The sequence below is a fragment of the Neolamprologus brichardi genome, chromosome 5 (assembly GCF_056152115.1).
Source record: "Neolamprologus brichardi isolate AB-2024 chromosome 5, ASM5615211v1, whole genome shotgun sequence".
NCBI classification, from domain to species: Eukaryota; Metazoa; Chordata; class Actinopteri; order Cichliformes; family Cichlidae; genus Neolamprologus; species Neolamprologus brichardi.
In genome coordinates this window covers 18,238,244-18,252,341 of record NC_142108.1, presented here as the reverse complement: position 1 = coordinate 18,252,341, position 14,098 = coordinate 18,238,244, and the positions used below count along the sequence as shown (strand labels likewise).

The 14,098-nt window shown below is 39.1% G+C and overlaps 1 protein-coding gene across 1 annotated transcript in view; it reads right to left on the bottom strand.

Moving 5' to 3' along the window:
* megf6b (multiple EGF-like-domains 6b) overlaps positions 1 to 14,098 on the bottom strand; it is a 58,388-nt gene that overhangs the window by 29,092 nt on the left and 15,198 nt on the right. The window contains exon 5 of the mRNA XM_035916444.2: positions 1,810 to 1,932. Within this exon, the coding sequence (XP_035772337.2) occupies positions 1,810 to 1,932 (123 nt within the window). The remainder of the gene's footprint in view (positions 1 to 1,809; positions 1,933 to 14,098) is intronic.

The window sequence follows — 14,098 nt, the reverse complement described above, 5'->3', positions numbered from 1 at the left end:
TATTAAATGAGACTTGAGACTCGTCTCCTTTAGGCCATTAGAAAGAATACAGCCTTAAGGCAAGTCTGTTCCTACCAACAAGTTATGTCTCTCTTTCATATACAGTGCATGTGAAAAGCTAACTGAATTGATTTGTATCTCATCTGGACTCCTGCGCCTCTGCAGCCCTCTGAGCTTCGGGCTGTCATCGAAATGAAAAGCAGATCACTTTCCACAGACAGTGCGAGACACACACAACTCTAGCTTTAACATCTAAAGCATCAAACATTGAAAGCTTCTAGTCAGTTTCTTTTACCTCTGTTAATACGCCTGTCAGTTACAGACAATTAGGGCATTAATGCTGAGGGTAGCTGTTTTTCTCCAGTACACACCAGTGGCAAAGACAGACAGCTATGAAAGCCAGCTGTGACAACGTTCACATCAGCTCTCCTAATAACCGTGACCTGGATCAGATCTCTCTCTGGTTCCTCCTGCAGTACCACAGAGCACTCCAGCGTCTCTCCTCTGGGCTTGGCTGGTTCACACAGGATTCATTATTCTGATTAAAGCCCTTGCAGAGATTTCCTAACCAGAAACATCAAACTATCATGAAGTAAAAACAAATCTCATGGGAAAATATCAGTTTTGATGAAATACAGGGCAGAGATACTGGGCTTCATGATAGATAGCTACAGTTTTTTATTTAACAGACACTGAGTCATGAAGAGCAGATGTCCAGATAATTTTATTTTCTATGATGTGCAATGTAAAAATAGCTGGTACTGTGGTTCACTCAAATTGACAATCAGATTGTTTTGGCATGAGGTGACATTTCCAAGTAGTATTAAACTAATAAATTGCAATGAATGTTCCCTTTACAAGGGATCATTTGTAATGTCAGAGTAACTTGTGCTTTTAGGAGTTATCTACACAGAGAACAGAAATATGTACAACTGCAAGTTAAAAAGAAAAAAACAGCTTCACAGCTGATTATTTTGAGAATATTTGTATCAGAAAACCAACCATATGACAATCAGAACCTCAACGTTTCCATCATAAATAATCTTATTTTTTATTTTCATATTTTTTATAATGTTTGTTTATGAGATGAATTGTTACTGAGAGCACAGCTCTTTTCTGAGCCGATTCTTTTAGAAGTTTCTTCCTCCCCATTGTTGCCAACTTCTTGCTAATAGAGCCTTGAGGCAACTGTTGTTGTGATTTGCCGCTATATAAATAAATAACTTCCAGGGTTAAAAAGCTTGCTCAAGGGCATCCCGACGGAAGAAGATCACTACTTCTTCTATCCTCCTGCCTGGAGCTAAAACCACCAACCTTTAGGTCACAAGACCAATTGTAGCCCATACAGACATTAAAGAGAAAGTCTTTGTCACCTAACCCAGGTAACTTTGCAATAGTATCCTTCACTGTCATTTAGTTCAATCAGCTGCCTTGACGTTTAACTTCAAACCATTTAACTTGCCCACTTTGGGCCACCAGCAGTCATTTCCCTTGCCTGATGTCCCTGAATGTAACGGACTTCTTGTGGCCTCTGGTCATTCCCTTACTCTCCAGACCCACAGAGGCCATCATACAACTGTTTTAGGAGACTGAATCTGTTAAGGGGCATCCACACATTGTTACATATCACTTTGTTGCTGACATTTGGATACAGTTGCCTAGGTAACCTTCTAACAAATTTTCAACTCTGTCTGCAAATCATTTCTTGTGTGGATGCCCTGTAATTATGATAATTTATGTGCCATTAATGCACTTGTAAAATGTGTAAAATTCCCAGAGCGCCGTTTTGAAATTAAACACCACACTGACCTTGACATGTTTTTCCATCTTCGTTCAGTTTCTGTCCAGGAGGACACCTGCAGTAGAAACTTCCAATGGTGTTACAGCAGAGAGCTTCACAGCTTCCATTGGTCTCCTCACATTCATTCACATCTGACAGGGGAAAAATACGACAAAGCACTGATGAAATGTTTATGCCTCACTTTTAATCTCCTTATTATTATTTACATGTGAACTAAAGTGAAACCTCCGAGAAAGAAGAACAAAGGATAGATCATGCTAAATGAAAAGGATGTACTGAAATAGTGTCTAAGATAAAACAGGGTTATGCTTCTTTGAGCATGAGAGACTCTCACTTCCTTTTCATGTTGTTTCATTTGTGTTTTAAATGTCGTGCATGAATAAACTTGGACGTGTCAAAAGTACTGAAGGGCCTGGAACTACAAGAAAATCGCTGTGGTAAACTTGGTGCCCTTTTTCCATCCTTCAGTTTGTTTCTTGTTACCAACTTGAAGGAAAATAGGGGAAAAAAAGAAGAAAAAAAGAAAAGAAAAGGTAGAATATATCCAGAAGAGAATCAAACTATAAACAGCGAATAATTAAGCGGAACAAATGGAAATATGAGGCAGTAACATGTTGCCCTCGTTCACTCCTAGCTGCAAACCTACTTCAACATGAACCAGAGAAAGGATTTGTCCTGTTCATTCAAAACATCCTGAACACTTCCACATAAGCTCACAGCTTTCCATTTCATTCCCAATCGTTAAACGTGCTGCCAAATCTGTCATCAACGACACAAGATAAAATCTTTCCCTGCAGTTCCCAAACTACCCATAATGACCAGGGTCAGATACAGGCGCTGACAGTCCAGCGTATCATAGCCGAAGCAGCAGAGATTCCACATAATGAGGAGATGTTAAAATTGAGAATAAACAGAATAATGTGTAACAGATTATTCAGTTTACACCACAGTTTAAGGACACGGATGCGGATTCACTGCATTACTATTAAATTTAGTTCATATGGAACATTGTCAGCAGAGATCATGCTCGGAGCAAAGTTTTATACCTGATGACACTGGGTTTTTTACTTGCCATGCCAGCAGAAGGAATCTTGGACTGAAAACTGAAGACTATGGAAAAAATTAAGGGGGAACATTCAGTTGGAAGTTGGCACCTTGTAAACTTTCTCCACGTTCATAAAAAGAGGAGAGTTACTGTACAGACCGAAGACTACGAATGCAGAGAAAATTGCTTTATTAGAACTTTTTTTCCCCTTTACTAACAAATCTTGCTCACGTTGCAGTGCCAGCGTCTAACCAGCCAATTATACCATTTCCCTCTCGGTTTACAACATCTGGAAATGTTCGGACTGAAAACAGCAAACTCTCTGTTGGCAATGAGATGTCACCTTTAACATTAATACAATTTTATTACACAGTGAAACGTAATTTATAATCAGTTTATTACACCGATCCTTCTTAGAAGCAGTACAGCTAGAGACCTAATTTGTGATCCTTACCAATTTTTATATGGGACCTACATCACAAGAGCTTAAATTAATGGGTCTGGGTCCTGGGGTAAGAGAGAGTGCCCACCTTTCGCTACAGTTCATTTAGCCTGTAATATATGGACCATGGAAAATGGCAGTCTCGATGCAGAAAAACAACCAGGCAACTTGACCTGAAGTCAAGGTCAGAGCTGAGCACTGACGACCCCTCTCCATCTGCAGGCCACACACCTGTGGCAGCTTGCGCAGGGGTATGAGAGGGGTCACTGTCACGCTCATCATTCTCTAAGTCTTTCTGCCCAATAAGAGAGCAGGAATGTGGAACTTCAATGGGTCAGGGAGAGAATACACAAAGCAGCAGTGGAATACTGAATGTCTCCCCTGGCTCAGTAACATACCATATAGTCCTTATTTCTCCATCAGGATGGCAGTTTTAATGAGCGAGACTTTGGATGGGCTGCACACAGAAATGGAGCTTTAATTACATTTTAGGTATATAAATATTAAACACTGTATATATATTTTCCTTTTGCAATGGAGAGTATTTGAAAACACAGTAGATAAAAAAAACTCCAAATTCTCAATGATAGTGTTCATACTAAACTAAGCTTAATCCAAAACTGCCACGAAAACCAGCCAGGGGGTTGGTGATATATTTTTACATTGCACTCCAACCCATCTATCAAACCGTCACCAGACTGAACCTCCAGCAGAGGTACCAGACATTGAAACAAGAGCTTTAAAGTAGGGAAGCGTTTAAAGATCAACGCCATCCCATGAACATCAGATCACAGAGGTTTCTTCTGCGCCTCTGTGGTGGGGATGAGTGTGTGTGTTTTTTCCAAAATGAGATCAGAAGACTGGAATATAGCGGTGTGTCTGCAGCCCAACTTCTGCCCTCAGTCAAAGGGCAGCGCTCAGGGTTGAACCCATGCCGTCTCTCATGAGACGATTTCACCATATGGTAGATACCTAACTGTGTCAGTTATGCAGCACACGCTTCTCTTAGAGATAAACCAATTATATGTCAATTTTAACATCACTGAATTTACACCAGAAATGAGAAAATACGATTAAATAAAAATCATTGAGTTGATGGTTATAAAATCTCGTCTTTGGATGTATTCAAGGAGTTAGATGAGACAATCACTTAGCTCAGTGTTGCACAACAAAAGATAACAGCAGCCTATGTCAATCATATCTTGTTCTTGGTTTAAAAAAATATATGCCTTTAATTATTTTATCCATAAAATGTTAAAAATGCCAATCACAATATGCTAAAGTGATGAGTTGAATATATAAAAAAGGGAAAAGGCACTGAGCTGCAAAGTCGCATCTGATATGCTTGATTTTTATTTCCTTTTCATCAAATTTGGTAGAATTACACTGAGAATTTTTACCACCAAGTTCTCCCCTCTTGCTGGTAGGACATAGGCAAGGCACCTCATGCCCAAGTCACCCAGAGGACATCCTAGTCAGTTGAGTCACCTCAACTAGACCTTTCAATATGGAGAAGTGACGGCTCTACTCTGAGCCCCTCACAAAAGACCAACCTCCTCATCCTGCCTCAAACAGAGAGTCCAGACACATTTCTCAGGGTGCTCATTTCTGCCATTTTGACCAGAGTACAAATACTTGTTTTGCCAGAGGTTTTTCAAATGTCACTCAGTATTTCACCCAATCCTCTTGTCCAAGGCTTTTCTTACAGTTGTGGAGCTGTTACTGAGTAAAATTTGAGATATTCATTGGTGGAAAATGAAACAACGTACATCCTGAAAACAAAATACATCTAATTTACTACAGCTTACTTTCATATTAGCCCGGCAGCAGAGTCACTGTGTTTAGGCTTATTTAGCCCTCTAACAAAGACGTGCTGATACAACTGCATGCTAATTTTGGAGGCTGTAGTTAGTGGTTCGGTATTTTATTGCAGTGTACTGAGAGCTTCCTGATGTTTATAGAAGAAGTGGGGCCACATTCCCCAAAACCAAGACCATCTCCTCTAACACCATGAAATAAAAAGCTCATAAATTATAACATTACCATTAAGGAGACGAGAGAAGAGACACTATTTTATCAAATACTTATTTTTAACTTATTTACTTCATCATGGACTAACTACACTGACTACAAGACACCCCGAGCATAGGAATGACTATAACATCATTAAAACTAATTTCAAGCAAACCCTGGAAATGGTTCTTACCTTCTAACCTCTTCAAGTATAAATAAAGGTGGAGTTTCTTCTCATTGTTCTCTGAAGTCAACACAGTCATTGCTACATCGCCATGAAAGACAAACTGAGCTGTTATGTCTTCTTGAATTCTAATAAAAACACATGTTTGGAAATGTATGAAAACGATGTATTTCCTCACAGTGGACACTCTGTGCTAAAGCAACCTGTAAAGAATAAGAAAATAACGAAAGTTCCTCTAAAACTTTTTTTAATGCCTCTTCAGAAGGACATATCTCTTCTATGAAAGTTCAGCTGCAGTAGATCTTCGAGTTTACATTTTTGTGCTGTATTGTGTGACTTCCTCAGATAAAGATGACCACTGCTCCCAGTAGGTTGAGGCTCATGTCTTGCTGGGCTAGCTGTGCCAAAGAAAACCACCAGGCCTATGATATTATCTCGAGGGGGTCACGGGCTGGAAAAATTGCAGCATTCACTGAAGATGGGGGGGGGGGGGGAAGACACTGTGGATATCACTAAGCTTTTTCCTTTTAGGGCCCTGATCTAAAACCCTGCTGGTGTAGAAATGTGCTTTGCTAGTGTTCATTCTTCGCTGTATTCCCTACAGTCCTCACAGCTGCTTTCATTTACCAGGTGCCGCAAAGATGAGATTGGCTCGAGGTTGCATGAGATGCATTTGAGTCAGAAGTATCACTGAGAATTCTCTGCTGCTGACCTGCACACACGGCAAAAGGTGAATCACAGTTTACAACTGAGAAACTCACTGCCTATGAACTCACTGTCCACTTCACATTCTTCAAAATCATCTTCTCCTTTGACCTCCAGTTTAACCAATCGATAAAATGTTTATTGTAAAAAGGCTCATTCGGAAAGTCAGGAGCACAAACCTGAACTGGTGAAATGGGCTCAACAAAGCTCACAAAAATATTATCAAAGTTTGCATTTTATAAACACAGTAATTCCTTGGAATGCCAAGTTTAATCTCAAGAAGCAGGCAGTGTCATTCTGATGTTTAGTCCTTCGGTTCAGGTCTAAATAAATCAGTTAATAGATTTATAAGTCTGATATTTCATGCATATTTATAAATATTGCTGAGAAGCTCTTCAGATGAGTCCTGCTGCCCAGATTTAATATAAAGCACGTTTAATATAAAAAATATCAGAAGTAAAAAATAAAGAAACTGCACATACTTATGTATCTTTCTTTCCTTCGCCTCTGCAAGTCATCAGCTCAAGTTCAATACCGCCCCCTACTGGTAGCCTTCTGCTACATCAGTAGCATCCAGGTGTGAAGCCATTTCTTAAGCTGACACGCTGTGATCCAGCTCTGCTCCTATTCATCCTGTAACTAAAACACAGCTGCTACAATTCACAGTCCAAGAAAACCGCACGCATCAAAGTGCCTGTTCTGATAAAACATCTTTCACTTTGGCGTGCCACACTGGCTTTTACCAGAAAAAAAGTGCATGCCCTATTAAACATCTTATAATTTCCACCCTCAGTCATATTTAATGCATTCTTAGTGCCAGTTTGAGGCACGGGTTTCTTCCCAAAGCCCTGTAATTGTGGCCAATGTGCTGCTGAGATTTTGTTAAGTGGCACTGGCAATAGGACGTGGTGTGGCTTTCCTTAATCCAGAGAAGTTAAAAAAAAAACACCCTTTAATGAAAACCACACAATGACCTCTGTGATGTGTATTTACTTCTATTGACAAACCGCTAATGTTTCCATGAAGTCATTTACAATCTGAATCAGGCCTTGAGTAGAAAGTTGTATCATGGAGGAAGGTGTAGTTAAAACCTTTTAAAAAACTAAAATCTAAAAAGAAAAAAAAAACATCCTCGTAACCAGGCAAGAACTAAAGTCAAAGTTTGCTTCAAGATGAATCATTCAACTTGTGGAGTGAACAGACTCTGTCCAATCTCTCTGGCCCAAGCACAAAAAGCCTCTGAAAGTCATGAATAAATGCACCTCCAACACTGACCCTCCAGAGCACGACAGCACTTGGTTCCCAGTCAGTTCGCTATGGACACCGAGGAAAGAAAAGTTGCTAACTACTGTAAAAAAGAAGTATAAATTTTTGTTGTCTTTACTTCTTTAAACAGCTCATAAAGTTAACAGTGGTGTTTTTCTGTGATTACAGAGTTCTCATGTGAAAACAGATGATCAGAATGTAAATTCACTGCTTATCTGTCGACTCCAACAGTTGTGTTTTGTTGTTGTTCAGTTCTTGTCCAAAGGCATGTGTTGACAAGAGGAAGAGACAAGCTGCAGATAGCTACACTGACAGAATCACTGAGAGGCTGTCTGGCTCTCAGGTCAAAAAACGAATCAAATGACTGTAGTAGTCTGCAGTACTCTGTGTGCAGCTTATCATAGCATATGACTGCTGAGACCTGTTTCCTTTCCTTTTTTTAAATTTTTGCACATTTGACCACAAGAGAATTCTAAGCGATATCAAAGAGACTAAATCCAGTGTTTACATTTGTTTAGTGAACATTCTGCACTACTGAGTCCTAAACTCCTCTAATCTCTCTTTTGATGATCCATTTCACTGCACTGATAGGCAAGCTTTTAAATGTTTGTGCGTATAAATGTGCAAAGGTTTGAGTGAAGTGTTCCTAGCGTGTATTTATGTGTCAAGGGATGACTGAACTGCTTTGTTCCCAGACATAAACAGTTGAAGTGACATTAGTAAAAATCCCCAAATCATGCAATAGCCAGTCACCCCAAACTGAAGTGTTGCAACCAGATTTAGACAACCCCAATCTTCTTCCATAGTGCTGTTTTGACTAATGATCCGATGGAAGCTAACAGAGCGGAAAGCTCTGAGAGATGTCTGTCCGTTCAAAATAAAGATGTTAATTAAAGGTTTCTGGCGTCTGTCACTCAGTCTTACTTTCAGTAAAAGTTACAGATAAAAGCAGAAGACTGCAGCTGCATGAAGCCACGCATGTCTCTGGATAACATTTTATGATGTACACAGCTGAACAAGAGGACTTTGAGGGATTGCCGTCTGACCCTTATGCACGTGCTCTCTCACTGCTCTACCTGTTAGGACCTGTCTTCTCAAGCTTTGACCCAGGAGTTAGAGCGCCTGGGAAAGCACACTGAGGTCTGCAGGAATCCAAAAATTACTTGTTGTGGTTTCCAGCCTGTCTCCGTCTTGGCTGCACACACTACAAAGGTATGCACAGGGCATGAGTGCAGGGAAAGTCGCCCGGAGCCAAGTGCTTTCAGGGCAAAAGATGGCAGGTACGTGACAGGCTACCATGGTCAAGAGAAGGAATAAACACTGAAAACATGGATCGATTGATGCACAGCTGTGACATTCTGCATAGTGAGTCGACCGGCAAGCTGAGTAATGCTAATCTGAAATGACATATATTGCATTTAGAGTCTTTTTAATGAAATGACAGAATAATGTTAAAGAACATGAATGAACAGCTCAAAAACATTGTCATTAAGATCAGTGATTCATAGGCCTTTTTTGGTGTTGTGATTATTTAAAATTGAAATGAAAATTGAAGAAGATGTTAACATAAACAGGATGCATCATAGGGTTTTAAAAAAAGGTCAGCTTCCGAGTCAGCTCGCTCTGATCAGGTCTGAGGGTGACTCAGCTGTACGACCAGTCCAAACATTAAAATTATGTCAAATGCTAATAAATTAAACAGAGAACTGGATAAGTCTTTCTCCATCGCACTTGTACCCCCCTCTCACATATATTGTATAGCGTCTTTTCTTGTTTTGTGATTCCTATCGCTTTTTTAAGCTTCCACTTAGATAAAGAAAATCAAACTACAGTCTGATTTTTTTTTTAAATACAGCCTTTGTATATGAAAGGGGCTTTTCTTCACATTTAACATGTGCTTTTCACACCTCAAGTAACATCAGCATGAATGGCAGCGCAGTGAAAGATAACACTGTTGGGTGAATGCTTGCTGAAGCTAAATGGCTTCCATATGAACACACAGCAGTGGAAATAAAGTCACAGATGGAGGAAAAAACAGAGATTTGGTTCAAAATGTTGAATAAACAAGGAGCTGATAAGAAAAACAAAGGCCAAAAAAAGCTAAATGAGAAGAAGATATGAGAGTTCATCTGAATTAATAGGTAGCCCAGATCAGGAGAATCGGGGCACCGCTGGCAGATGAAAGGATCAGTCCACACTGATTACGCCTTTAACTCTGTTTTGCAAACTCTTGTCACTTCTGATTTACACAAACTAGATGCAGTCGGCCCCTGAGAGACCAGGAGCGACCTTTTATCAGGAATGCTGTAAAGACTCTAATGAGATGGGGTGGGAGCCCAGAATCTCGGACAATTATGGGAGATTAGGGTACCGTGCAGGATGCAATGGCAGGTAGGTAGGCAAAGATGTGCCCCTCCTCCTGACTGCACTCCCTCTCATTAGACATGTCTTTCAGGACTTCACAGGAACAGCGCTGTTCTCTCTCAGGGCTGAACCTAAATTTTTGTTTTTCGGTGTGGAACAGAAGACAGGATGTCCTTTTGTGTGAAAGAGAGACCAAACAACTGCTCTAACAGAAAAAAGAGCTGCCCTCTACTTTCAATATCCTTATTTTAATCTGCTTTGAGTCAGCTGCACTGTGTCTTTCTTATGTTGTTGTTTTGGTTTTATTTTTTATTTTTTTATTCCTGTTTCAACACAGTCTGGTTGTCATAAGTGGTTCTTAAAATGGCAAGAATGTTCCGGTAAACGAAGTCCAGGCTAATCACAAAAATGCATCATGTGTGTCTGTGAGGGCAAAAAATGTTTGAGAAAGTTTTCTTCTTTAATTTTATAAATTCTGTATTGTTTACATCAATATTTATTACTGGATTTCTTTACCCAGTACTGTTGCCAACTGTGAGAAACCACTTGTGTTCATCTTTGCTATGCCTTTAAGTTATTTCTAAAAAGAAAAAGCCAAACATTTGCTGGTTTTATTTTCTTAAACGTGCCAATATGTTTTTCTCATATATGTATAATTTAACCTTCAATAAAATTTGGTTTTGATTGTTAGGAAGACACAAAAAAAAATGGATGAAGGTTAAGAAACATGGCGACCATGCAGACCAAAGACTTAGCCATTATTTAACTTTAGCTACAGCTTCTAGAATAGATGCTTCTTAGACAGAAGAGACAACTGAGTTTGAGCTTGTGAGAGAAAGAGAAAACGGTTAGAGAGGGGAAATGAGATGGATGTAAAGAGATAAAAGAACAAAGAGGTGAAAAATGTGTGAGAAAAATAAAAGCTTCTGCTGCTGTTTTCCTGAGCCTGTATTGCACAGCATCCCTCATTTGAGCCCATCTAGATTTCTCGCTATGTTGGTTGCTAACAAAGCTACAAGAACAAGATTAAACCTTCAAATGCTAAAAAACGTAAAACATGCCAGTGACTCTTATTGGTACATTTAAACTCCACTTTAGAGAGAAAGTGTTTCGTAAAAAAAAAAAAAAAAAAAAAAAAAAAAAGCAATAATAGCAAGATTATGCAACCATCTGACCTTGTTCAGTGTTTTTAAATCAGATCTGATTAACTTATTTTAACCTTACATTTGTGTTTTTGAGAAAAGAATGAAAGATATCAAAATTCTCTCCAAGCAAAGTGAAAAAACAGACTTCAGCTTGTTCGGTCCTTTCAGCTGCAGCCTGTTAAACCCATCACAGGACAAAAGGGAAACCCTGCGAATGATTTAAACTGTCAGAGATTCCCTAGACTTTTACAATGCCATTGTCAGCTGTTTGACTTTTACAGCTTTCTTTTTTTTTTTTGTCCAACTTAAAAAAATGCTCTAAAACTAAAACGGTAAGATTATAAGCAGATAAAACAAATGTTATGAGTCACTATATGAGATAACTCAAGGCTTTTGACCTCGTTTTGGAAGATGGACACACCAATCACGAGTGACAAACTGCTGCAGCTGGTCATCTCGCTACTTTATCTTCTGGTGGATTTACAGTCTTTCACGGTCGCACTGACCAAAATGAAGGATAATCGTATGAGTTATGGGACATTGTTAAAGTGTTCCAACCGATCCATTCGTTCCCAGTTGTGATGCCGTTTGAGAGCAAGGGAACAAAAAATTAAGGTGCAATATTCCAGGAATCCTTTCTGTGACGAATTTGCCAAAAGTGAAAGAGGATTTTGCGCTAGTCATAACAATAGTGTACTCAAAATGTAGTATTAAAGCATAACGAATTGTCAAAATAGCAGTACTACACCAAACAGTCTTTAGAGCTTTACTGTGAAATCTTACATTCTTCCTAAACTACCATGAACACTCTCTTCCTTTTCCTCCTGAACCATTTACCAGCTCACTGCACATCAAAAACATCTCCTGGGCCTTAGTTAAAGAAAGCCCAATCTATATTATGGCTAGTCAAACAATGGGATTATGTACTAAGATGGTGTTTTGAGCATTTAAGCTATCTTATATCCAGACCATGGTGCACACATGACTTTCATTTTGGAGCACTTTGTCGCTTAAGCACTTAGCTAGCTCAGCATGGAGGTTTTGCAAATATTTTTCTTGATCCCAAGTAAAAACCATTCAATCATACCCACCATTCAGGGATTTATTTTTACAATGGGAAAGGTCTGAAGGCCTGCATACCGACAGCAGTGATCTCGTTACATTCCACAGTGCTCCTAAACATGAAGGGAAAAGATCAACTCTATGCAGAGACTTGTAGCACAAGAAAAAGACCAGTCAGCAAACGGTGACAAACAGTGACCCAACATTTTCAGGCATGGTGAGATACCGTGCAGCACTTCTGCTGTGAGTCCAGCCATGGACGTCTAGCTCAAGTTTAAAAGGGCACAAACTGCATCAACATGCTGGTTCGACCTTGGCTCTCTCTGCTCCCTTGCAGTCTCCAGCATAGAAGGACACCATAAAAGTCAGTGGTGTCACATAAATCAGATTGTTTAAAGACACAGTTATACTAATGATACTCTTCAACTTTGCACAGCAATGCCTTGCTGTGTTCAAATGTAAAAACAAAACAAAACACGTGGTCAGTGACTAAAGCCCAGAAACAATTATACACCTTCAACCAAACAGCCACTAATGTGGTTACTCACATCTGGGAGCCCTGAATAACAATCATTTAATCTCACTAAAGAGAAATACATCTTGGGTTTTTGAGAAAGATGTACTTTTATCAAAATTCAACAGACATGAACCAGGAATAGAATTCCTGTAGGAAAAAGACATTTTTGCGCAGCAAGGGGAGGAGAACAAAACAGACAACTGGACTGTTGTCTATCTGGTTACAGTCTTTAAGGAAAGACCAGTAACAAAGTAGAATGTCTATGAGAAGAGGAACAATAGTACTGCAGAAAGAGCTAAATTTAAAATCTAAAGCTTGATGATGACAACAGATAAACTGTAGCTTATACTTTACATGAAAACCAGATTCATGAATCCCTCTGAAGAGCTTCAGCTTCACACAAGGATGTCAAACTCATTTTACATCGTGGACCACATTCAGCCCACTTTGATCTTAAGTGGGCCAGCCCAGTGAAACTCATTTAGTCTTAATATGAGGAAAAGAATCAACAGTACATTTAATTTTTTCTATATGATAAATGTGTAAAATTACAGAAAAAGCTATGATAGCCCAACGCATAGACATATTATTAGTAGATCTTTCTATAGTATGTAGTGAAAAACAGGAACTTTTCTGTTATCTAATTGTTTATCTATTACTTTACTTTGTTTAGTAAAGTATGAATGGAAATTGGCGAGGTCTTTATCAATAGGAAAAGCAGTGAAACTTTCCAAACTACACTTAAATGTTCAAAATCTATGAACTCCTTCACATTTTCCACAGGCTTTCAGTGGGCCAGACTGGAAGTTTTGCTGAGCCTGTTCTGGCCCCCGGGCCTTATGTTTTACACTTCTGACTTAACAAAAAGCCAGTGAGAGATGGTCAGAAGCAGCAAGAAAGACATGATCAGATAAACTGTATGGAGACCATATAACTTGTTAAAGAAAAGCCTGTATGTGATATGGTCTGAAGGTTTCTTCCTTCTATGATTTAAAGTTTCCACTCACAATTACATCCCTCTGAACTTCCAAGGTACCATGACTTATACAGTAAAAATGAAAAATATGACATTTTGGTTACCTTGTTATTTTTCTATTGTTCTTTCTTTAAATGCCAGAAGACACTTAAGACATTTTCTGCTTATAGCCCCTTGACCAGATGGCTTTAGTTCAAGTCTGTGTACATCACCGGCTGTGTGGAATTCAACAAGTGACCTTTAACAAGACTATAAATTCCAACAATAGCTCCAGGGTTGCTGCTCCGACCTTGAAACATGCGACCAAAAAACTTCACAAAGCCAGAACAAGATTAAAGGAACAGTAAAGGTAAGAAGACCTCTGCACTAAAACAAATGAGGATTTGACCCATTTGGTTTCCTCTCTGAAGTAAATGTCCTGCATTTAATGCAATACTGAGGGAAAATTACAAAAGCATTATCAGAAAAATCCAACTTTTAGTACATAAAAAGTACTGAGCATCAAATACAGATACAGATATAAAGCACAGCGTTATAGTAGGTAGATAATCCTAACAATATATTTACTGCCAAAACAT